The sequence below is a fragment of the Dermacentor variabilis genome, chromosome 1, assembly GCF_050947875.1.
Source record: "Dermacentor variabilis isolate Ectoservices chromosome 1, ASM5094787v1, whole genome shotgun sequence".
Classification (NCBI taxonomy): domain Eukaryota; kingdom Metazoa; phylum Arthropoda; class Arachnida; order Ixodida; family Ixodidae; genus Dermacentor; species Dermacentor variabilis.
In genome coordinates, this window is record NC_134568.1 from 196,433,537 (window position 1) to 196,459,779 (window position 26,243).

The window sequence follows — 26,243 nt, forward strand, 5'->3', positions numbered from 1 at the left end:
ACGCATGCGCGGCAAGTGTTGCCCGCTGGCTGCTCTGGACGCTTTGTGCGCGCGCGAAGCCCAAAACAGAGCGCGCTACACTATCAGTGTGATCATTCCTCGGAGAGTACACCTTTTTGCTCAGGGCAAGAGGGTATACGTAATCGCAGCATTATAGAAACGTACACAACACTGAAAACTAACTCTGCGCGGCTTCCCATTCCGGCATTACGAAGTATTCTCGTGGTTTGTCACGACACAATAATTTTGAGGTTGCAGCTTTTCATAGCAGAGCCACTTTGCATACTTAGAAAGCGGTTGCAACACTTACAAGAAAGTTACAAATTCTTGTCGCTTTTGCTTTTGCTTAGCAATGTAGGGGTCGCATGGACAGGTACTTTAAGCCTGGAAATACGTCCACACTTAAATTACAGGATGTAAACGACGGCGTTATCACAATGAGTTCAGAATGCATGTAACAAAATATGCGGTGCTAGTGACCATAAAGAAATTGTAATTCTGTAAAATTTCTATGTAAACTGAACGGCAGCCTATCGTTGATTTTCAAACTCCATCTTCCTGCACTGTGAACAAAGTAATCATAGTTGCTGTTTGCGTACGCAATTTCTGTCGACTGAAGTCTGCTTCGACAGGACGAACTTTCACTGTAGCATGAACTCCGCACATGACCTCGTCTTTCACGTTAGACCTATGACGCGGGACGTCGCTGGGACAGCGTCTCTCTGTGGCGATCTCCCTACACATATTCACACATTTACACGTATACGCATTTTCTCATGACCATTGCAGACAATCGCTTTCGTCTTTGGAACGCTCGCTGGTGTCGCCCTAGCCGGCGGTTTCGGTGGTGGATTCGGCGGCGGTTTCGGTGGTGGCTTCGGAGGCGGCCACGGCGGCGGTCTTACTGCCGTTCCAGTGACGGGCGTTGCCATCAGCCACGGAGGTGGAGGATATGGAGGCTTCGGCGGCGGCGGCGGCGGCGGTGGCGGCTTCGGCGGTGGCGGGGGCGGCTTCGGAGGTTTTGGTGGCGGTGGCTTCGGTGGAGGATTCGGAGGCGGTAGCAAGATCGTGGCCGGGCCATCGTATCTAGTCAAGACGATCCACCACATCAACAAGCTGCACAGCGGCGGACAGCTCCTCGGCTACAGCGGTGGTGGATTCGGTGGTGGACTTGGAGGAGGTTTCGGTGGTGGCTTCGGGGGTGGATTCGGCGGAGGCGGTTTTGGAGGTGGCCTTGGAGGCGGCCACGGTGGCACAATCGGCATCATCAAGATCAAGGGAGGTGGCTACCATTGAAGAATCAGTGGTAAGAAATACTTACGGGTTCTTGCAGCATACGGGTGCGTAGTGTGTCTTGATGCGCTCATGAATAAGCAAATAACCATAATACAGTCACTGTTATTTCATGATCACACGACCTCAAAAAGAAACAAGGATCTTCCTAAATTTTTGTCCCAATATTTTGTTACATGCGTTTTTCTGAGTACTCGACTACAACGTAACTGATTTAAAGCTTGTTTATTGATTGATTTACGGATGTATTCGTGCATTTCCACTCGTCTAAGCACAGAAGCTATGACAGACACCAGGGAGCACCCCAGACTGATTTTGACCGACTGGAGTTCTTAATGAACGAGCACCTAATTCCTGGCAGAAGAGCGATTTAGTGTGTATCCTCCATTGGACTGCGGCCGGGAATCAAACTCACAATTTTATGCTCAGCACCAGAACGCCGCCTCAGTCGCCGCAGAAAAAGCTGTTCCAAAAGAAGCCAGTAAATAAAAATACAGAATATTTAGCAATACCAGGTGGTAGTAGCTAGCTGCCAAACTTATTATAGGGCGCGGAAGGTATTTAAGAATAAACTGCTTAGTGAAGAAAAACCTGCCATTTCTTTTGGGAAAAGGACATGCTCGAACCAAATTTCGCACTCAGGTCGTGAAACATTTGTTTCAAAGTATTTAAGTATTTAAACAAAGTATTTAATAAAACCACCCTTAACTTCATTTATGGTGGTGTCGCGGCCCTGAAAGTGTCTGCGTGCGTTCATGAAGTGACTCTTCTGGGTGGTGGTCTTGTGTCCACGATGGCTGCCTCAACTAGTTCATGGTGTCGCGAAGTTCCTTGCATGACTTCCTGTTGACAAAGCCCTATACTCAATGTACCGTCGGGCTTGTATCCGGAAAGTTAGGGAGCCACATATTAAGAAGGACGTGGCCAGGAAAATTTTCGCACATCTTGTGTCGCTCAATCCACGGGTTCAGGTGCAGAGTTTTGATGGAAGACGTATGGTCGTCCTTGTGTGACATGCTCATTGCAAAGCGGTACCACTTTCCCCAACAGTTGAGCATCAGTAGAAACATTGACACTGAGGTCTTGAGAGAAAAATTGTGCTGGAAAGACATCAACCTCGCGGCTGACTTTCCCTAAGATTATGACAGGCGACGGGAACTTGGTTTTCATAAATGCAGGAACTTCCGTAAAGTTCGCGCAAAGCCACCTAGTATTTATTTGTACCTGTGTATGGCAGAAAACTGTAAAATTACACGTATTCACGGGGAATTAACGTACTGTGGTCACTGCCGTTTCGTTCAGGCTGCCCCTTTCAACGTCACGACTGGCTTTTTGACACGCGCTGTCATCTCTTCACACAGCATATGTGGACAGCATTAAATATTTTGATGTACTGTGTGTCTGTTTTCGGGCAGTCCAGTTGTCCATATGCGGACATTTCGTATGCCTTAATTCAGGCCATTGCCGGCCTCTAAATCCTTTCGACGTGATAATAAAAACTTGCGTGGATAGGGCACATACGCAAAAACACGCAACTTTCCCCAAGTTGCATCGCAATAAAAAGAGCAACATTGGAACATCTGTGCTCTGTACATAACACGCATCGCCTATCAAAAATATGATTACACATGTAGCTCTTGAAGCTAACATCTTTCATTTCATTTTACAAATTTCTGTATCCGCTTGAGCTCAAGAGGAGATCCTACTTGGGCTTTCCGTGCATATTTGTATCGCCTTATGACCATTGTAACTAGCAGTCAATAAAAATTGAGCCGTTTATAGGCATGCTAACTCGTAACCAATGGTTAAGTTGACCGACCAACAACACGCCAAGAGTGAATATGTAAACGCACTGTACCGAAGATTGCATGCCCTGGGAGCTCGCCAATCTTCAGACTCGTCACGCCAAGTCGTTATAACTGCCACCCAGATTTTATAGTTGTAACATGGTTTTCACGCTGCTGTTTCATTTTCAGATCGAATCGTCAAATGAATTTCGTGTCTAGTGAAATCTTCGCTGAAGACTGGCAGGGGCTGCATTGACCTCAACGCTGGTGCAAATCTAACCCAACGATGCACAGTCAAGCGCCAAGCCGTTAAGGGCACTCCTCAGGGCGAAGAACAAATGAGGACGGCAAACACGTCCTTGCCATCAACAAGTGCCAGTCAAGTATTATTGTACAATAAATTATTTTTTACGAGCGCTCTCGCATATCCCAGCCTCTTTTCCGTCGAAAACACCGCAGACCAGCCTCGCAACTTTCTGTGATTCTCTTAGGCGATGCGCCATACGGTGATAACGTTTTGGTGATGAGGCTCAGTGTTTAAGAATTGACCTGCTACGGAAACCAGGAAAAAACCCGCATACATATAAGACACACGGCCCAAACAAGAATAATTTCTTGGATAATATCAAAACGCAGGCCAATTCCCGATTCTGGTAAGCTGTTGGCGAGATTCGACTTATCCCCAAACAGGCACCACAATTCATACCACTGCAGTTCCCTCCATGGATGCTGTTTTCTCTGCACTTCCGGAAGTACATCCCTGGAATAAGCTCTAAGAAGAACACGCCTCAAGCAACTATTATAGAGAGAGCACTGGCTTACACGATAGGGCCATACTATACTACGAGGCACATATTTATTGGCGGCTGCTCTACATAACATGGCTCATTCTTTGGCGTTTTTGCTCCTTCCACAGGCCAGACATTGTCATGTCGTTTAGATAGAGTAATCACATGAACATCACCTGAGTTGTATGCGATGAAACAGGCGATTAAATACGTACTACGGCAACTTCAAGAACCATGGACAATTTTCAGACTCGAAAGCGGCATTGCAAAGCCTTTGCACAAAAAGCACTAGGTCAAGCAATTACATTTCAGTTCAGGACATAGCATATTCACAAAACTTGACCTCAAATGCTGGACATGGGACAGCATTTCAGTGACATCCAGAACATGGCGGTATAAAAGTTAATGAAAGGGCGGATGAGTCAGCCGGGGAAGGCCATTATCACATAAAATTTCTTAATGTGTTTTTCACTAAACGTGAGGCTTCAGCTTTGGCGAAGCAATATGTACTCAATGTGCGGCACAAAAGAAGGTCTTCACCCTTCAGCTAATTACAATTTTTGTTCAACATCTGCCCATAACTCTAATCAAGGCTACCACTATGGCTTCCACAGCACCTTGAGATCCTCTATCTCTGTCTTCGACTAAGCATTGCATAACACGTCTTATTTATTCATTGCATACATTTTATTTTTCGCAATGGCCAGACTTCAAGTCCATGTCGTGGCAACTGCGGAGTTACGGGATCTCTAGAGGACATTTTGCTTGGGCGCGACATCTATATAAAGTGAACATGGGAGAGCTCGACCAAGGTCCCTTGACATTGACACGGATACCGGGTCCCTGGCCATGCCCATCAAAACAAGTCAAAGCTCTAGACTTCTTTGTATATATATTGAAGCGAAATCATCAAATGGTTCATTCAGCGAAAAAGCCAGCGTTTGTCATTTGTAGCAGCGAAATAGCACCTAAACTCGCATCGTCATTAGCGGCAACGCTACGTCACAGCCTGCGCCTCGACGGAGCAGAGGGGGCGGAAGGTACCACGTGCTGTGCGATATCGTGCCAGGTGTTACGTGAGGGGAGAGGGCATTGCCGCGCCGGTGGCATGTGGCGTTAGCACCGAAGGCTGCTGCTGCTTGCTGGCTCGAGCAGCACGCACCGCTATGGTGCAATACTCACAGCGCAAAACTCGAAGGGCTGTTCAGGACATTTCAATTGGAATTTAATATTTTCGCATTCACAACTCATAAGAAGTGCTTAGGTGTCCTCGGATTTTTCGATCAATAGCTTTTCTCTCTAAACTATGACCCGCTCACGTTGTCACACCAAGATTGTGATTTTATTCTCATTTCCATTAACCATCAAGTTTTAACACGATTACCTACCTTCATCGTCTCGGGCACTTATTCTGCTGCCGATAAAATCTCAAGACCTAAAGCTTTTTTTTTCTTATGCCCACCTTCTTCTAGGGCCTTTTCTCTCCTTCGTCCAATTCTCTGTAGAGTAGCATGTAGGCCAAGATGCCCTGGCTAATCATTATTCTTTTTCAATAAAGAGCTCGCTCTCTCCCTCTCTCTTTCTGTCTCTGATGAGGTGAAAACGACATATCACAAATTTGCGCGTGCATTTTCTGCACAAATAGAGAAGTAAAAAATGCGGTTCTTATCACTACGAACCCTAAAGTGCGTACAAAAAATTTTATTCATGAGTTTGCATGCCTGGAATTTATGGCACTCATTCACCGAGTAATGATTTTTCCACAATGGGCGAGAGGTTTTTCTAAGTGGCGCTGTGTTAAGTGATCCAGTAATAGAATACCTGAATGGTTTTGATCGAGTGGCTCTGTAAAAGCAGGAAACAAATTCAATCAATACCGTTCCCAGGAGGAGGAGACAAAGGGGAGGAAAGACAGGGAGGTTAGCCAGTGTAAGTACTGGCTGGCTACCCTGTGTTGGGGAAAGGGGTAAAGGGAATAAAAAGGAGAAAGAAGAAGAAGAGGAAAAAAAGAGTGAAAAGCAGAAAAATCACACAGTAACGCGATACTACGCGCTACAACATTCAAAGGTGGTCGCACAATTCGCATGTCCTTAAAAACTTCAGCAAAGCCCTTAAGGCCTTGAGTGCCGAAGCCCGCCTGGACCAGTGTCCTAGAGCTTTTTCCTCTGTAAAGGGGCGGTTGTCCAGTTTTTCAAGCATGGCCACGAGCACTTTCCGTGGCACATTATAACGGGGACAGACACAAAGGAGGTGCTCAATCGTCTCCTCGCAGCCTCAGGTGTCACAAGTAGGGCTGTCGGCCATTCCAATGCGGAATGAATAGGAGTTCGTGGATGCCACGCCGAGCCACAGGCGGCGCAGAAGTGTTGCTTCCGCTCGTGGTAACCCTGGTGGTAGGCGGAGTTGCAGACGTGGAACCAATCTGTGGAGACGTGCGTTCGTGAATTCACTGGTGTTCCACAGATTCTGCGTAAGCTCGCGGGCGAGGGAGCGAAGACTTGTGGCTGCATCTGTTCTTGACAGCGCTATGGGTATACTCTGCGCACCATCATGGGCTGACCGGGCAGCGTCATCCGCACTGTCATTTCCTGAAATTCCGCAGTGACCAGCTATCCCCTGGTAGATGATGTTGTGTCCCTTGTTGATTGCTTGATGGTGGAGTAGTCGGGTGTCTGCGACGAGTTGCCTTTGAGTCACATAAGATGGACCACCAATCTGATGACTTGTGAACAATAAACTCCAGAGCAGCAAGGATAGCTGCGAGTTCTGCAGCCGTCGGTGATGTAATGTGAGATGTCTTGAACTTGAGGGTGACAGACTCTGCGGGAATCACCACTGCTCCAGCTGAACTTTTAGAGGAGACAGAACCGTCCGTGTAAACGTGGATGCGTCCTCTGTGCTTGTCATGTAGCACTGAAAGCACGGTTTGTTTGAGGGTGAAAGTTGACATCTCCGTTTTCTTTTTGATACCGGGTGTAACAAGAAGAGCCTGGAGTGGATGGAGGCACCACAGCGGTAGAGATGGTCGTGCTGCAGGCGTGAAGTTTGACGGTAAAGTTCCATGGTTGGCAATAATCTTGCTAAACGCTGAACGAGGTCGAGCGGCAGGAAGGGAGGCGAGATGATGCGATGGAAGTCGGGCGAAGTGCCTGATGTGCAACCTTAAAGTGTGGACTTGAAGATACGTATTGATGGGGTGGTCATGCGCGATGGCTCTTGTTGCTGCCGTAGATACACATCTGGCAAGACCAAGGCAAATTCGCAGCGCTTGAGCTTGTACAGACTGGAGGGCACGGAGGTTGGTCTTACCGGTTCCACCCAGTACAGGTAAGCTATAGCGCAGGAGACCGAGAAACAGTGCGTTATAGAGTTGTAGCATCGCAGTCACAGACGCACCCCATGACTTTCCCGCAAGAAATCTGAGCCCGTGGGTTATCATGACTAATTTCCTTTTTAGGTAGGAGATATGAGGACTTCAGGAAAGGTCTCGATCTATTATCACTCCTAGAAAGCGGTGCGTCTTCTCGTAGGCAACTGGCTGTCCATTAATTCTGATAACGTACGGTTTCATTGCTTTGCGCGTGAAAGCGACTATAGAGCACTTCTCGGAGGACACCTCCAGACCTCGCGCTCGAAAATAACCTGATGTTAGTGTGGCCGCTTTTTGAAGTCTGGCGCGCACCTGGGGACGCGTCGCTCCTGATGACCGAATGCATATATCGTCTGCATAGATTGACACATGGACGGATTCCGGAAGGGTATGAACCAGGTCGATGATCACCAGGTTAAATAGAGTGGGGCTCAAGACTCCGCCTTGTGATACGCCTCGGTAGGTGTTGCGTTGTGATGGCGCACCGTCCTCTGTTTGCACAAAGAATGACCTGTCCTTCAAGAAGCTGGATATCCACCGAAAAACAAGGCCGCCTAGGCCGACCTCACCCAAGGCGTCCAGGATGGCTTGATGGGTTACGTTGTCATATGCGCCTTTGACATCCAGGAACATCGCCGCTGACAGTCTCCTGAGGCTTTTTTCGTGCTGAACAGACGAGACAAGATCTATGACGTTGTCCACAGAAGAGCGTCCGCGTCGAAAGCCTGCCATAGCGTCAGGGTATAACTTGTAGTGTTCTAGATACCACTCTAGACGCGTCAGCACCATCCTTTATATCAACTTTCCTAGACAACTGGCCAGAGCAATGGGACGATAAGACGCCACGTCTAGGGGTGATTTACCTGGCTTGAGCAAAGGCACAAGGCGGCTGGACTTCCATGCAGCAGGAACTTCTCCTTCACGCCATGAATTATTGTACACGTCTAGAAGTGCATGCCGGGCTGTTTGACCGAGATTTCCAAGAGCTGCGTATGTCACCCCGTCAGGCCCAGGCAATGAGGAACGTCTGCACGCTGCCAACGCGGCCTGCAACTCCTCGATGGAAACCAGATTGTACATACGAGAATCCCGCGAGATTGGAACGTCACGGGGATCACGTGTAGCGAACGATGGCAGTAGACCAGCAACCTTGGAACAGAAGTCCTCCGTTACGTTGATCTCTCTGCAACCTTGGCAGAAAGCCAGGCATTTGAAGGGGTGGCGTTGTTGCGGTGATGTTCGAAAACCACGCACTGTTCTCCATATATGTGACAGGGGTTTATGCTGATCAAGGGAAGCACAGAAGGTTTTCCATCTTAGAGATTGCAGGGAGTTGATCCGACGCTGGATTTTCTTCTCTATGCGTCTCGCCTCCCTTAGGTCGTAGATGGACTTGGTGCGCCTGTACCTTCGTTCCGCGCGACGGCGGATTGCTCGAAGTCGCTCCAATTCTACTTCGAATTCAGAAAATTTATGTATAGGTCTTAAAGATCTTGTGACTTCTTGAGCAGCGGCGTTAATTAGCTTCTCGATGTTTCCAGGTAGACAGTCCTGGATCTCTTGGCAATTCTTCTCCATGAGCAACGTGTATTTAGGCCAGTCGATGTGATGAAGAACTGTAGTAGAGTGTGACTTTCATATGCCGTCGATTTTAACATATGTTGGAACGTGGTCACTACCGTGCGTTTCGTTGTCCGTGAACCATTTCACGCTGGCCCTGAGGCATCTTGAAACAAAAGCTAAGTCCAGGCAGCTGCTTTGCACATGCCTTGGGACAAAGGCAGTCCGCGAAAGTGTACTTAGAAGTTTGAAATTGGGCGGTGACCAACGCGAGGACTATGAACGATGTATTGGGACAGCACATTCTATAATTCACTTTTGCAGTGCCTGTATGAAATAGGCCTGCATGCTTATGCTTAATTTCATAATGAAGTTATGCCGCTTGAAAACCCAAACGAATAGAAAAAAATTAATAATATAACCCAAATGCGCAATTAGCTTACGTTAAAGATATGGTGTGACAATATGGTCTGTTTATATTCTGTGGTATAAAGCCAGTGCAGTGGACAAGATGTGAGGAAAGGGCAAGGTCAAAGGGACATCAAGCACTGCACTAAGCACGCAAGCTTGTCCAGAAGTCATAATGGTATTACACCCTATCAGAAGGCTAAAAAGTTTAGGGAGCTACGCAACTTCCATGAGCGCGTGAATAATCGCCAGTGCGCAGGTGATCATGCCAAATCGAGTTGGCCTCTCTTCTTTTTTTTTTCACAGAGCACTGGGCGCTTTCGCAGTAGTTAACTGGACCAAGTAGCCCGTTTTATTCCATGCCGCGGCGGGCCCATTCTTAATGAGACAGAGCGAAAAGACTCCAGTCACCTGCTATTTCAACCCTCTGTAGAACTCAGACTACACAAATTTCAATGTAAAATCGCGATTGTTCATCTAACCTCAATATTACAGTAACCTGAAGCCTTCCACTGCGGAATTCTCCAGAGCTCAAGGGAAGCTATAGGACACAATAATGAACCGATCAACGACAGATCATTCCACCGGTTCAAGGTAGCATTCCTGCACGTGTAGATTGTGACGACCTTGAAAGGATATCAAAGTGTAAGAAACTCTGTTAAGGACGACGGTAGTGGGATATTTTAGCTGATGACAGCCAAATGGAAGTACAGCACATAGTACCAATTGATAGCGTGCTACTGTGCAACCGGGATTTTTTTTCAGTGCACATGAAGTGCAAAAGAAGGATTTCCTCATAAATAAAAGTTATAACTGGAAGTAAACGTGAGACTGTACATCTGCGGTGGCCCCGGTTGCACTGTTCTTTATTGTTGCTGAGGTAACGCCCTGATCTTAAATAACATTCTGAAGCGCAGCGAAGAGAGATTTCCTATTTGGGAAAGAGCTAAGATTTCGAAATGAAGACTGACGATCGCTTGTGCAAAAAGTACCAAGGCAGACACGAGTCAGAAAGTACCACCTGTGTCGTACTATAGGCCTCGAGGCTCAAATCATGGAAGATACTTGACCGAGCCCTAACTAAGAGGCAAGTGACAGCTACCCCAGCCTATTCCAGGCGCTGGGCACTTAAGCACCCCCAAGTGGTCACATAAAAACAAATCAGCAGCTAAGCTAAAGCAAGTTTTGTTGATGTCTTCGAAAAATTTACTTTTCTTGTTTTGTCACCGTGGTTTATTGGTCGTTCATTCCTCGTTCGTTTTTTAGACAAATAACTTCTTAATTCTCTGCAACTGGCTTTCGTTTTGGATGTCGACATCTTCTATATCTCCCTTTCGACATTATAACAACAGTGCCCGGTTGGTTCTCAGCCTCCACCTGATTTTCTTCTCGTCCTTCGCCACTCAGTCAGCTGCAGCTTTCCACCAAAACTTCCGTCTCTCAAATGTACCAGACATCATGTCATCGTGCACTTTCTGCTCTTGGTTGAAGCTAGAAAGAGTTCTGTGTCAGTGAATATTTCCTGCCTCCTCACTGCTTCTGTCTGTTTAGCTTGAAGTGTGGCGTCTCCCATGTTCTTGTCGCTTTTCTGAACAGGGCCGCGCTATATCAAGGTTTCATCTAGGCTCTAAATGTACTCCACATACGCGATCGCAGGCAATACTCAATGGTATATATTAGAATAAGTGGGTGATGGATAATAACATCAACGAAAAGTGGTTCAACAAACCCGCATGGTGGGGCAAGTGATAGGCTGCTCTCGACATTATCTTCTGAACTAGTCAAATAGTGCCAACCCTTCCCCCTTGTCCTGCCACCCTCTGCCTACTCCACTGAAACTCCTTTACACTTAACTACTCCAACCACTCTCGCGCGGAAATCGCGGCAAGAAGAACCTGATGTTACTGGATTTTTGTTGTTGTTGTTCGCGATGTGTCTCTACTCATTACTTTTCGATTTTTACAGCTTTAGGCTGGCTACCTGCACCTGAAATGTGGGACCACGACATACCAAGCGACCGTCACATTGAATTTCGCCGGCTACACAATTCTCTCCAAGCGCCTCCTCGAACTTCACATTCCTCTGAATGTGGCGCGCCAGGGGCCGACGCGAAAATGCTCGCAACAGTCGGCTTCCATCGCGCACCGGCGGCGGCTAATGGGCGGCGCGGGCGGCCGAGCGGAAGCGGGTTCGCGGGGAATTACCGCACACGTGCTGGCACCCAGATTTCAACACCAAGGGGGCTCTCTGCGCGGGGGTGATCTAAATTCAAGATTAATCCATAGCCGCCTGCTACGCGCCGCTGGCCTGCTGCGGGTCGTTACGCGCAAATTAACTATCTAAATCTATGACGGTCCGCTTCACCCTGGGACAAGGCTCCTACTACCGCCGCTGATGGTGGGTGCCGGGAGGAGGAGGGGGGGGGGAGGGTCGCATGCGCAGAAATCACTGGCCGTCCAAGGCTTCGCTCGCACGATGCTCTATATAAACACAGCGCAGACATTTCGCGCATTTTCGTTGTTCGCTCCCTCTCTCCCTTTCTAACCTGTTCAAAGACAACTTTCGTTTTATATTTTTCTTTCCTCTACGGCTCTTCTCACGTGAATTACTTTTGTTGCTTGGTTGCGCAAATGCCGAGCTCGCCGCACGGGTGGGTGGAGTTGCCGGTCAAAAGCAGTCTCGGCGGCCCCCTGAGCGAGACATATCTCTTGCCCCTTTCGCGTATCTCGCGAAAAGTGAAAGGCGGCGCCGCTATTTTCCTCCATTCCTGCGCGCCCACGAAGCGAGTCCGAGCGGCGACCAGCGCGTCGGTCTCGGGCGCCGCGTGTACACAGCCCCCCCATACGGTGCTTCTCCGCTATACCTCAAAGCCAACAGCTCCTCTCCCCTTTCGGACCGCCTAAGCTTGTCAGCAAGAAACGTCTCTATACGACCTTTCCTATTTCCAACTGTTTTCGGTATCTTTAACTTACCGACTGCTTCCCAACCACTTTCGACTTTTCTAACTCTCCACGCCTTTGTGCCCTCGCTCCCAAAACCTGTCTTTGGCGGGCAAAGACTGCGCAAGGTGGACGAGTACATGGATAACTCTGTCTGAACGACGTGAAATGTTTCCGCATGACTTGTCTTTTAATGCGATAACATTCTTAGACTACTTGCCGCACTGCAAATTGTAAATAAAGGCGTCTTCGACAATTCTGTTCGCCGCTACACAGCATCAGTGCTAATCGCGTTAACATCGACAGTAATTGTAAGATGGGTTGTCCTTTTTATCTGTTCTAATAATTGATCTATTTCTTCCTTTTCGATAAAACTTTTTCCACGGCTTCTTGCAATCCTTATCAATAAGGTCTCAGAAAATAATAGTTTCCATACATTTTGAGAGGGAGAGAAATAGCTGAGGGCTGTATATTTAGAGTAATGCAGATAAACCATGCAGCCTGAGCTAGGGCTTGCCCATACTGCTACTCTGCCCTGCGAAAGGGGTACGACCGCGAAAAGGAAGAATGAGAGTGATGACGATTAAGTTATGGAAGTGCGCCCATAAAGGTTCACTACGTTGCTGCACAGGCCTGTAAATAAATATTGGGGCCACCGTCATTATGCAGGTAACATTGACGTGATATATCTTCGTTATCTCTTCCATCTGTGTGAGAAATAATTGGCGTTAATCTACCACTATGCGACATATTTTTTTTTCGCCAACTAACGAAAAATGTTCTTTAATGACTCGAACAATCCTCGCAAGTGCAGTGCCAAACTGAAACTTTCCAGCTTGTGTTACTTTTTTTTCTCACGCGCCGTCATGATTCAATGGGATTCATTAGGTTTTTATTTTCCACGTAATAATTCTGCGGAAACCCGCAAGGTGGAGAGAAGTAACTAATTAAAGGGAAATGAGACATCCACCCAATCGTAGCAACTGCTACAAAGGAAGCCTATATGGTTTCCTCGAAAGACGTGTTAGTATATACCCGGCAAGCCCATTGCACAACTGAGCTGAAATGCGAGTTCAAGCAGCAAACGCAAATTTAGCATACGGAGCAAACCATTAGTCCTTAATAGGGTTCACAGCTGGGCAGGATAGCAGGCAGGAAGAGAGAGTGAGAGAATCGAATTGAATTCTGGAGTTCTACGTGCAAAAACCACGATTTGATTGTGAGGCATGCCGTAGTGGGAAGCTCCAGATTAATTTTGACCACTAGGGGATCTTTATCGTGCCCACAATGCGCGGGACACGGGCGTTTTTGCATTGCGCCTCCATCGAAATGTGGCCGCCGCGGCCGTGATTTCATCCCGCAACCTTGTGCTTAGCAGGACATTTTTTCCGCTAAGCCACCGCGGCGGGTGAGAGGGAGAGACACAAGCTTTAAGGATAGGCTGGAGACGTCAGCCTAGAGTAGCATGGTACTAGGCATGAAATCAACACCAATAAATATATATATATATATATATATATATATATATATATATATATATATATATATATATATATATATATATATATATATATATATATATATATATATATATATATATATGTATGTGTGTGTGTGTGTGTGTGTGTGTGTGTGTGTAATGATTGAGAAGAAAGGGGGTTAACTGAGGGGCCCGATTTTCATTTATCATATGATGAGAAGCCAAAAAACAAAGACACCAAGAACTACACAGTGAAAATTCCTTGTACTTAGTAATTCAATTACAGAAATGATAAATTAACGGAAATGAAAGTGGATGAAAAAACAACTTGCCGCAATTGGGGAACGATCCCACGCCTTCGCATTACGCGTGCGATGCTCTACCAATTGAGCTACCGCGGCGCCGTTGCCCATCCACTTTCTGGGGTATTTATGCATTACTTCCAGAACTAACCATGGTACTGGTAGCGCTGGCAAACCCTATATATATATATATATATATATAGTCATATAGTCATATAGTCGAACGACTCTACAACGAATTTGACTGTACAACGAAGGAAATTAGGCGTTGACGGCCAAATTGTTACTCTACAACAAACACCCCTAGGGTTTCCGCCGCAGCCCTTTTCAGATGCCACTGAGACGCGCTCTGCGTTAGAACTATAACGACAGCTACAGCGATGCACTTGGAGAACATGTAGACATCAGTGAAATGTTCAGTTATGCTGCATTGCTCGAGGAATTGCTCAACTCATACGGTGCTTCTTGCAACACGGCAGGGGGTTGGCTGACGAATACGCAGCAGTTGATGACGACTCGATGACGTAATCATTACTTAAGACCGACGATGCCTATAAAGCCATCTAAGGCGGATAGCACGCGTGTGAACAAAGGCAACAAACCAAAAATTTTGACGGCAAGGGATGCAACAGCGGCATTCGACGATCTGCAGTTTTGTCTTGCCTAGGCGCCTTGTTTCACCACGGAGCCCTGAACATTGCCGCAGTAAGGTCGGTTGCAGTTGCACATTCCGCCAAACGAAGTTTGTATTAAATAAATAGAGACTCATTTCACTATTATTCTTTTTAAATCATGTTGAATACAGGATTCGTTCTCGTTGAACGTGCTTAATGCTCTATTGTGAGCGGTGCAGCCCACAATATTTACAATGAAGTGCCCTGTATAACGAAAGATTTCATAGTCCCAAGGACGTCGCTATAAAGGTGTTCGACTTAATGTGCGCGTGCGTGTGTGAGTGCGTGCGTGCGTGTGTGTGCGTGCGTGTGTGTGCGTGTGTGTATGTGTGTGTGTGTGCGCGCGCGTGTTCCTGCCCATTCTAGGACATTAACCAAGAACGGGCATGTTCCCAGTGGCGTACCCAATGTCCCAAGAGTGGGATAGCCCAAATATAGGAAATTTAAGAAAATCAGGGAGGCTGTTGCATATCATGCGCTATTCTATGAAAGGGTCTGTGTGCTCCACCTATACGCCAGCTTTATACATACATGTTTCATGTCGTCACTTATGGTTTTATTAAGCTGAACTTTGGTGCGCTCACTGGCACAATTTTGCGGGTCACTTTCGTGTTGTATAAACCGCTTTCTGTGTCACAACAGAGGAGATGCCGACTTGCGGGAAACCATGGGGAGAAAGGCAGAACGAGCTTCGCATAATAAAAAATAAAGAAAGAGAGGGAGAGAGCTGGCTGACACGGCTATTTCACGTGGAACAGCGATAGGTGAATTCTTAGTCTGCAAATGTTAGTGTTATAAATTCGAACTTAAAAGTGATGCCACGACGTCCCCGAGAGCGAGCGCTCGGCCTGCCATGTATATATATATATATATATATATATATATATATGTATGTGTGTGTGTGTGTGTGTGTGTGTGTGTGTGTGTGTGTGTGTGTGTGTGTGTGTGTGTGTGTGTGTGTGTGGTTCATATAACCTTTCGTGCTTTCTCCGACGTATGATTTCCCACAGATTAGGCAGCTAATTCATCATCTCGACTTCACATGGTACATACTCTATTGTGTGTTTAACGCTCATTTCTTGTTGTCACCTGTCAAAGAATACACAGTACACATCATAGGCGTGGAGGGGAGCTTCCCATTAATTCCCCCTAAATTCCGGAGAGGGAAGATATCCATAATTCCAGACATTCTAACTCCTCGGAACGATGATAGTTAGGCCATACTCACTCCTGGAGTGACGGAGGTGGTTCATTACATTCCTCCAATTCTAGTAAATGAAGTACTTTCTCCATAATTGTGTGCTACCTGCGCTTGTGTGCTAGCATAGTTTTGAAGCCTTAACAACGTAGCAATTATTGTTACGCACTATTTTTTAGCACACGAACAAACCCACTCTGTAGGTTTGTTCTTGTTCTTCAACGCTTCAGGGCGTTGTTGCCTCTAATCTCTCTAAATATAGATCTTTCAAGTAAAGTACAAAGTTATCTTAGACCGTTTCCCCATAGTAGTTGAGTGAAGTCATTTGAGGAAAAGGTAGCTAAGGAAAATTAAGAAGGTGGTGTCCAAGGAGAATGCTGCTTCGAGGAGAATGAGTTCACAGCAAAAGAATTAGCTGAAGTCTGCTGCCTTATTTTGTTTAACATTTACTGGCATATTAACGGGCACCATTTTCCAGCACACCTCTCTGACTGCCTGATATCGTGTCTTCTAAATACTCGACAGTGTGCGAAAAAGCATGGCGGGGTTTGTAAGTCACGGTGGACTCACGCCGTACGCAGCCGCTTGCGACGTGGCCGTTCTTGGCTTGCATCCCTTTGTCGTATACCTTAAGCGTTCTCTTGCTAAATTGAATAATTCTTCCCAATTTAACTACTTAACTCAATGTTAAAGGGTTCACTAAAACAAGGAGTTAACTAACTTAACTCTATAACTAAAAGTTAAGGAGTTAACTCTAACTAAGTGTTACCGTATTTAAATGCACTTGATTGTAACGTAGAATGGTCTTCGGATCATCATAAGTGTAGAATGTGCGAGATATCGCGTTGTTTATTATTACTTCGCCAGAGGTAGTCGCCATGGATACTGCCGAGGTGGACACTGAAAGAGCCGTGTTGAGTAAAAAATGAGAAATGTAATAAATTGGTAAAGTCCAGTTAAGCCTAACTGGCAAAAAATGTTTTGTAGTCTCGTTTACAGTCAACATTTAGCGCATCGGCACTATGTGCCTATTCCATTCCAACTCCTTTACGGAATCTCGGGCTACACCGCCAGTGCCATTATTTCATTCGTATCCCATTCCGGCTGTTTGAATATGTGGATTGATTTTGGAGTCATTCCAAGGCCGGTATAATGTAAAGCTATTGCGATCCGTTTTTATTCAAAATCCGTCATTAGTCCTCCGTGGTAGGTCAGAATAGTGAGGATCCAGCCTATATGGGTGGGGGCCAAGCCCGTATGGGCAGAACCCGAGTCATTTTGATCTATCACGGAGTTCTAATGGCCGATTTGGAATAAAAAGAGATTGCAATAGTTTTACGTTATACCGGCCCAACTGCGGACTCAACTCTGGTACATATTAGTGTAATTGCGTCACCGCAATTTCGCCCCAATGGTTCTCCACAGAATATGTTTGTTTTACCCACGTATAAGCTACATGTAAACTGTTAGAAGAATGGGCCAAACTTCATTTCAAGAAAGTAACAAAAAAATAGTCAGCTTGTTCTCGCTAAGGCATTCAAACGTTGGAGCGTATTCTACTTGCCTATGTTGTCCACTTCAAGCTATTCAAGACTGATCGCTAGTTTCATTCAGTGACGGCAGAGTGTAACATTTGTGAAAGGACATTTTTACACATATACACACACAAATGAAAAGAAAAAAAAAAGACAGTGTGGCAGTACGGCTAATTGAAGCTAGTAATGTAGTGTCCCCATGCCAATGTAAACAGTTTCCAGTGTTTTCATTTTTGCTTTATCATTTCGTTGACTGCAAACGATCCATCGTCGCTAAAATATATTCATTTAGAGATTTGCTCAGACAGTAAACAGGTATATCCCGGATCTTCAGTGGGTGGGCTACCTATAAACGTAGTAATATCCTTGTGTTCTCAGTCTAAACGTTTGTAAAATTTTCACGCTAAACATTAGGCAAAACGACTCCATCGGTACGCCAGGCGGACGCCCGCGCTGAGCAGGCCGCTCTCAGGAAATTAAACTGACTCTTCCTATAATGGCCTCCGAAAGGAAAGGAAGAAAACAACCTCAAGTCTGCGAGCGATACCGGGGCGCTTGAACTTGACCCTGATTTCCCTAGCCGGCCGACGCTGTGGTTTCGCTCTCGCTCCGGCCGATTGCGCGAGCCTTGCGCGGAACTCGCCGATGATTGACGTGCGCCGAAGCCTGGCGCGTGAGTGCGCGTTTTGTTTTCACACGCGCGTGAGCCGGAGGTCGCGTGAAGCCGTCGATGCGTGCAAAGATTGGCTGTCAGAAGCGGATTTAGTCTCTTTTGTTAAGGTGTGAAAACGACGCGGTTTCATATAACGCTGCGAAATAAGCCCTCACGTTTCAGCGGGTAAGAACGTGACGTGTGCGTTCCCACAGCGGCCGGTATGATGAGATTTCTACGGGGGTTAAGGACTGCTATGTGGTCGAATTTAATTCATCCGAAGCACTCGTGTGCGACGCCTGTGTAAACCGTTTCGCTTTAGCCTATGTGAAACGCTTTTGTTTTTTCTCCCGTTTTACTACGGAAAGCACACCACAAACTTTGTTTCTTTTCTTTTGTTTTTCTCCTTTGTTTCTGTGATTTTTTATAGCAAGTTCTGTAACAGCCAAACATCCCATTTTGTTGCAGTTAAAATGAATCCCGGCCACGGCGGCCGCATTTTCGATGGGGGCGAAATGCGAAAACACCCGTGTGCTTAGATTTAGGTGCACGTTAAAGAACCCCAGGTGGTCAAAATTTCCGGAGTCCTCCACTACGGCGTGCCTCATAATCAGAAAGTGGTTTTGGCACGTAAAACCCCAAATATTATTATTATTATGTTGCAGTTAACAAACAACAGCAACAAGTTTGCAAAAGGAGGACACCAGTTTGCATTACTGAGCTTCTAATTGGATCGTTGAATACAGGTGCTTTGTTAACCGGAACGCGGGCATAATTTTTTTTATTCTTCTGATAAATATAAAATGCAGGCCCGACAAGATGATTTATTGAAGCTCGATGGCATCTTTCCTTCTGATGTCTATAAAATACGTCTTTACCACACAGAGAAAAAAAAATAAATACAAGACCGTTACGTCTTCGAAGAGTCATACTTATGATCCTCTGCATGACAGCCGATCATACGCGTGACGTTCAAGAGCTGGTTCAAACAGATAGAAAACACGTGCGCTATCTAGTACTATTTTATTCATTTCTGACTTGATCACATCTCAAGACAGCTTCAGTGATTTTAAAAAAGAAAAAAAAACGTTTGCACGTGTTCAGTATGGCCAAGAAGCTTGTTCAGAAAAAAATATTGAAATGCGCATTAGTTCATAACTAGAACTTCGCGATATTCTAGTTGCGAGTGACTACTGATACAATTCCGTAATGGTCCTTAATACGAGCAACTTGACATTACTCGTAGTAGACTCATCTGCGAAAATATTGCACATCTGGGGAACCTACAAGTGTTCACTTGAGCGTCAAACAGTTCGTGCATTCTTTAGCTTCAGAGACAGCGCGCTTGTAATGCTGCATGTGTCTCGATTTGTTCGGCGTACTCTTAATTTACTATAATAATTATACCCTCTGCAAGGACATACAGAGGAGAGATACGTCAGTGTAGTAACGGCGTTTTATTGTTTGTGATTTTTTGTAAGCATAAGTGAGCCGTTACCATGAGCAATATTTCTATCTATAGCTTTCAAACATGTTATATGTGCACCCTGAAACGCAGTTAATACAATTTTGTCTTGATCGGTGGTATGTCTTTGAATTCGTGCTTGCTTCACGCTAAACCATGAGCGCTGTCTGTTTCATTGCTGCCAACCTCCAGCAAAATACGTTGCAATATATTTTCACGAATCCGTCAGAAAGAAACACAAATACAAGGTCATTTTGCGGATGATATACCACCGTGATAGTACACGTATTTGTCGTAGCAAAAGACGCTCGAATCAAGGGGCAAAAAATAGACTGAGTCCATAGTAAATTGTGCACAAGTATGTAATAACAAGCTCCAAGAGCAGCACTAGTTCCACCCCATCAGTGCCTTGCGTAACGCGCGCCATTTAATTACTGCAGCTCGCACGAGGAAGGAGACTGTTTTCGTTCCGAGGAACCGATTAGCGTCGGGCTGACACCGCGCGACCGCGAGAGACCGTACCTCGCCGGGTACTGAGCGGGGACAGGCGTGTACGCAGGCTACCGAGCGAAGCCTCGAGCGACAATTGTCAAAACACGGTGAGCCGCCAAACCACCGCGGTAACGTCGGAAGCAGTAAACGAAACACACAAGTGACTCCGGCACGCGTGGCTCTGAGCACTTCACTTTGTGGAACATCGATGCTTGTCTGCGGAAAACGGACACGTGACCAGTAAAAATAAAGCGTGTTAATTTTTGTCCCTGTTTGCTTCGGCGATGCTGCATATTTGATACAAATCTGGCGATACAACAACATATATATATAAAATGGTGGAGGAAAGCCGTCCCACCAGTTACCAAGCCCTGGCGGGAGTCGAACAGCGACAAATTACTTTTCATATTAGCGCTTGTCTACGACTGGCTCATATCAATGAAACGGCAGGAAGCGGCGAGAAGTGGGGCAGAATTTGGGTCCGAGGAGAAAACGGAGTAAGGAGGGGGCGCTTTAATGGGGCGGGCGTTTCCGGCCTCCCTTGGGTATATAAGCGGCACCGAGGAAACGGTCAGCATCACTCTACCTTAGCACTTCTGAGCTAAGCACAAGCCGAACCATGAGGACCCTGGTGAGTGCACAACACGTTAGCGCGGATCTCTCGATGGCGGCCGCTCAGCTGAGTGGTCCGCCGCTCTCTCGTCGGGCCCCGCTGGCCGGCCCCTCCCGGAGCCTTCGCTCTATATAGCCTTGCTTTCCCCGTAGTTTCCCTCTGCATGTCCTCGGTGAACAACGCAGTGGCACCTCAGCTGTCGTTGTCCACCCGGACTTCAGATCATTGAGTTGTAACGCTTTCTGTAGTGTATAAATGTGGGGCATTCAACTTGAGTTATGCGCATTGCTTTAATGTTGTTATCCTTAGTTGGCCTCTGAGTACAGTTCAATAACGCACACGAGTCAAACGAGGAAGTAGATTTGCTGTTAATTGCTGACGTGATAGTTACTTTCCCTGTTTATTCTTCCTCATTGTTCTGTGGCGTCCTTCATATTACTGAATGCCAAGTCAGCGCTGCTTGTATTGTTTTGTTGATTCGTTTTATGTACTGCGTTAACAAACCTATAATTCTTAATGCTGAGCGGGTACATCAATTGGTAGAAAAGCCTAATGTGATGTTGTAACTTTCAGAAGAGGGGCAGTATTGCGAATGGTGCGGAGTTTGAGTATCGACTCCAAGCAGACCTGAGAGTTTCCATTTATAACCAGAGATAACCAGAGACTTCGTTTGTAAGCAGAGCCCAAAACCAGCCAAGTTAACCAGAAACTAATATAAATTGATTGTGAGAAAACCAGACTGTAGCTTAATTGTCGCTGAATAATCCCCTTGGCACAGAGTCGCGTCATGCTCGGTCTAACACGATTTCTTTCAGGTTGTCGCTCTCCTCGTCTGCGGCCTGGCCGGCGTCTGCCTTGCTGGTGGTTACGGCGGCTTCGGCGGCTACGGTGGCGGCTTTGGACTTGGATATGGCGGCTACGGTGGCGGCCACGGCCTTGGCTACACCAAAACCGTTCCCGGGCCCTCCTTCCTCGTGAAGACTGTGCACCACGTGAACAGGGTTAGCCAGGGAGCTCACCTGGTTGGCGGCCACTACGGCGGTGGAGGATACGGCGGTGGAGGATACGGCGGTGGCTTTGGCGGAGGGTACGGAGGGTACGGAGGCTACGGCGGACACTACGGCGGTTACCTTCTCAAGGGTTGAGTGCAAGAATGGTTATGCCTTTAACGGCAAGGAGCAAGATGACAAGCCACAAACACCGGCACCTGTTGTCTTCTCTCTGTAAATTTTGTAAAAAATGCTGTGGCTTTTAAATAAAGACTGAAAATTTGTACCAAATGTGCTGTTCTGTTACCGTTGTTATTTTTTACTCATTCACCTTGCGCCCATGCTCCCAAAATTAGGTGCCGCTGTTGATGGCGCGTCATTTTGCGCAGACTGGCGGGACTTACGTTTCGGTGCTTCTTTGATATCGGCCGAATCGGGAGTTATTTGAATACCATATTGAACACATGTATTTACTTCGTCAAATGTAAAGCATTAGGCATGCTTACGATATAGTGTGAATGTCATTCGAGGTCCTTATGAAATAGGAAAATATAAATAACTCTAAAGTGAAACGAATTTGATTCGTTAAAAATTAAATTAAAGGCAGATTTTTTCGTTTAAGGGACAAAACGCTGCACAGGTGTCCGATTCGGCATTTTCGCCACTGAGCAGTGCCTTTCTAATGAAAGCCTTCTTGGCTAAGAGCTGGACGGCTAACACTGCTGGGCTAAATTTGACGATGCTGCTGAATCACCTTTCTGCAGGGAAGGAGTTGCACGACCGACCAAGAAAGGAAGGACAGACACGTACGTACTCAAGCTGTCTAAAATTTATGAGGCTGTTCCAAATAAGCTCCTGTGTGAATTCCGCGTTGTGTAAAGTTTTCTTTTTCGTTATTTCTGAATTATTTAAAACTGAAAGTGCGCCAGAGATGAAAAAACTTCAAGAATGACATTTGAAAACGAAGCAAGGCCACCTAAAATAGAGAAGGACGTCCTTACCTGGTGCCGCCTTCGCCAACAGACCTGGTATGCGGCAGAACGTGCCTTAAGAGGAATGAAGCCGCACCTGGTCATTTTGAATTTTCGGTGCCACTAAGTCCATTGCGGCTACTGTCGTCCACCCCATAACACTTGGCGGCTAACGTGTTTTGCGGTCATAACACTAAAGCAGCAAAACGTAACATCCAAGGTTACGTTTGAGTGAAATTAAACTTAGCACGCAGTTCTTCCTGCCGCCATTGAATCTGCCCTATGAAAAAGTGAATGCGGCATTTAAGGATGAATAAATGTCTCCGAATATCATTAAACATGTGTTATGAAGCCACATGACCGGGGTAGTTGGAGAAGTATGGGAGAGGCCTTTGCCCTGAAGTGGGCGCGACCATGATGATGATGATGATGATGATGATGATGAAGTCACAAGTAAATCAAAGCACGTATGATATCTCTGTGACAGGCCGAAATACTATGCATGGAGGCCAGAATTGGCTGTATAGGCAGTATACGGAAATCGATGCTTGATCCCCACATAAATGCACGCTAAAGAAGAAAGAGGTCGCTTAGTGAAGAATTCAAATCATCAGCGATAGATTTGCAGAAATTCGATAACGCAGTAATCATGAAAGTGTACAACCATCATATGCACCAGGAAAACTGAAAGATGAAAAACTTAAACCCATACTTGGACCTATTGTCACGGCCCCGTTAACAACTGCCTTATGTTACATACTTTGCTCCGTCATGTTGCAAACTGGCACCAGAAAGCCACTCTTTGCCACTCATTCTGAACACACATATTAGCGAATTATTACATCAGGTGGTCGTAAGTTCTCATTCCGACTGGGCTGACATTCACAAATAATTAAATTTAATTAAATTAGGGGGTTTGACGTGCCAAAACCACTTTCTGATTATGAGGCACGCCGTATTGGTGGACTCTGGAAATTTTGACCCCCTGGGGTTCTTTAACGTGCACCTAAATCTAAGTACACGGGTGCTTTATTTAGCCCCCATCGAAATGCAGGCGCAGTGGCCGGGATTCGATCCCACGACATTGTGCTTAGCAGTCCGATACCACAGCCACTAAGCAACCACGGCGGGTAGGCTGACATTCTATCATTGCAGTTATGCACATTTCACTTCCCGAATATTCCAACACTTGCAACCGCACTCCTCTTATCGTTTGGAACTCGAAGGTTTTCTTGGTTATTTTAATCGCGTCAACGAACTTACACGCGCCACACCATCTGCCGTTCTAAATATGGATGGCCTGTCGCTACTCCAATATTAGTACCATACTACCCCAAGCGTCGTGAGACTAATGGTTTTAAATGGTTTTTCTCCGCCACTTGGAGAACACGAACAGCGACGGCGTAATAGTGGTCGTATATTATGAGTTTTCTTTGAGTCATGGTGGCACGAGGAAGCGAAACGGGGCCTTCTCGCAAGTGCGTCGCCTCAGGAAGCAAAGCGAGCAGGAATAAGCAGCATGTCGCCTTTCAGCGCCACGAACCTATGATACAAGCTTACGGAACGGACATGCTTCCTTCCATTTTACGGCGGGCGATAGCATCTCTTCCTCATCACTTTCGGCTGGTTCAGCAGCCAGCCCCACCGCGGACCGGCGCAGCCGTCAGCAGCGTGTCCACGCAAATCGTTTTTTTTTTTCCTACCGAGCCCGCACCCGCAGCACGTGCTCAGTGCTTCATAAGGGCGTGTGCCGCCGTGCAGTTTCGCTCGGCAGCTGCTCTGTCCTTCCTGTTAGATGAAGCCGCAATTAAGGGTTATTTCTGTTCGAGCAAAGAGGCAGCGCAGAACACAGAAGCTAAGAATTATGGGCGGCGCCGTACGGCTTTCTTCAAGTCTGGGTTCTTCTGTGTCCGCATAGTAATTAACTTATACCACCTGCTCTGATTATCAAAGTGACGAAGACGGCTAGGAAAAGAAGGACGAAGGGACCAGACAATGCATGCAAGCAGGCGTTACCAGATATGAAGCGGACGTGCGACGCTAAAATATGCCTGGGATCAGTTCCGTATACGCTCTCTTTATAGTAAACAGCACGATCTATGTAGCATTTGCACAATTTGGCAGCACAAGCTATTCTTATCGATCAATTAGCTTTCAATCTATCTAGTGAAAGGTAGCCTGTAGCCGTCTTTCGTCGCAGTTTACGGCGGTCCTGTTTCTTTTCATCAGCGATTACACGTATGCTCTTAGTTCACACAAGGCACCTCTCACACTCACCCTTATAACTGAAGCAATGACAAACGCTGCCCCAATTTTTCGTCTCATGTAGCTTCGTCGAAAATTCAGCAGCTCTGCAACAAACCGGTAGCCCACCGACATCAGTCATAAATTAAAGTGCGTAGTCAGAACACTACCTCAAATTCGATTTCCTTAGATTTCACAGCATCCACAGACTCAGTTGGTGGCGGTACTATACAGGATGTTTCAGCGAACACTTTCAGAAATTTTTGAAGGTTGCCTGTGGCAGGTAGTTCAATTCTAGTTTAGGAAACGGTCTATTCGAAGTGGCGAACACTACACTTGCGCAAAAAATTGAAATGCGAAATCGACTAATTAACAGGAATTCACTAATGAACTTTTTAGCTAATTATCGTATGTTCCATATTGCAATTTACAAATTCTAGCAGTGGACTTCGCAAGGCGGATTCACTTGGAACGAATTCTCAGGACGACACCAGTTTCAAGATATAAATTCCCGAACTTTGCGTAGAAATGCATTGACGTTCCAGTTACTTGTGTGCTTCAGTGCAGGCAACGACGTTCTGTTAACAAATTAACTGGAACGCCAGTGCATACATACGCAGCTGCTTGCACAGTCCTAGACAGTCCTGGCCGGTACTGGACAGTCCTGAACAGTGCGGGACGACGAATCGAAAAGCCCCATTGACACAAAATAGACACTGTGAAAGGATACGAGGATGCAGTTTTACCCCGCATACGACTATCAGAAAGAAAGAGAATGAATCGACGCTGGTTACAGTTTGTAGGCGTCACAGACAGAGCCCATGTGGGCTCTCATCGTTATTTTTTTTTTTGTGGCTTCCATCATTCCCGTCACTATTTAAATGCGATATCCTTTGAGCCAGTGTAGTCGAAAGCGCCGTATAGAAGTCAGAAAAGTGCGGTCCATCTACTGTTGTTACTGTCGACGTTGTGGCCACCTTTGTGGTCGGAATGGTCGACATGATCAATTAAACACTGCAGCATACTTAGCCCACTTTCTCTTCTTCCATTTGCACCCTTTCTTGCCGCCCTTATGCTTCTATCCACATCTATTCACCTCTGACCACCGAATAGTTACGATGCCCGCAGCCCTATGAAGCAGCTGCGGAGCACGTAGCCAACCTATTTTCTTTTTCCTCCTGAATCTCGCTTGAAGACTAATGCGTGAGACTTCGTGCGTGCGTACGTGCCCAAGTATGTGCACACGAATCGCACGCTTCGCCATGAGCAGTGCCCCCAGCGAACACTTTATGCTAACTGAATGGTTATAAGTTTTATCAGCAAGGCCTTGCGAGACCCTACCAGGTTTTCAAACCTTGTTGCTGCCGCCTATAACCATTTTAGGCACTTAAAGATAAAAGAATTCAGTGCTGTGGGCTAGCATGCGTATTAGGCATTCGTGTTCTGTATTGTTGGCGCGATGCGATCGGCAGTATTTTCTATC

General features: G+C 46.4%; 2 protein-coding genes and 1 non-coding gene across 3 annotated transcripts in view; 2 read left to right on the top strand and 1 right to left on the bottom strand.

The window, feature by feature from the left end:
* Positions 1–1,296, top strand: part of LOC142557512 (uncharacterized) — a 48,213-nt gene extending 46,917 nt beyond the window's left edge. Inside the window, exons 2-3 of the mRNA XM_075669453.1 lie at positions 790–898; positions 959–1,296. Coding sequence (XP_075525568.1) covers positions 790–898; positions 959–1,296 — 447 coding nt within the window. The remainder of the gene's footprint in view (positions 1–789; positions 899–958) is intronic.
* A 12,658-nt stretch (positions 1,297–13,954) lies between these two features.
* On the bottom strand, positions 13,955–14,026 carry TRNAT-CGU (transfer RNA threonine (anticodon CGU)). Its single transcript has one exon. It is a non-coding gene; the product is annotated as a tRNA-Thr (tRNA).
* Positions 14,027–20,562: 6,536 nt separating this feature from the next.
* Positions 20,563–21,701, top strand: LOC142572656 (uncharacterized). Its single transcript, XM_075681930.1, has 2 exons — positions 20,563–20,574; positions 21,372–21,701. The coding sequence occupies exons 1-2, from the start codon at positions 20,563–20,565 to the stop codon at positions 21,699–21,701; spliced, it is 342 nt and encodes a 113-aa protein (XP_075538045.1).
* Positions 21,702–26,243: the final 4,542 nt, after the last annotated feature.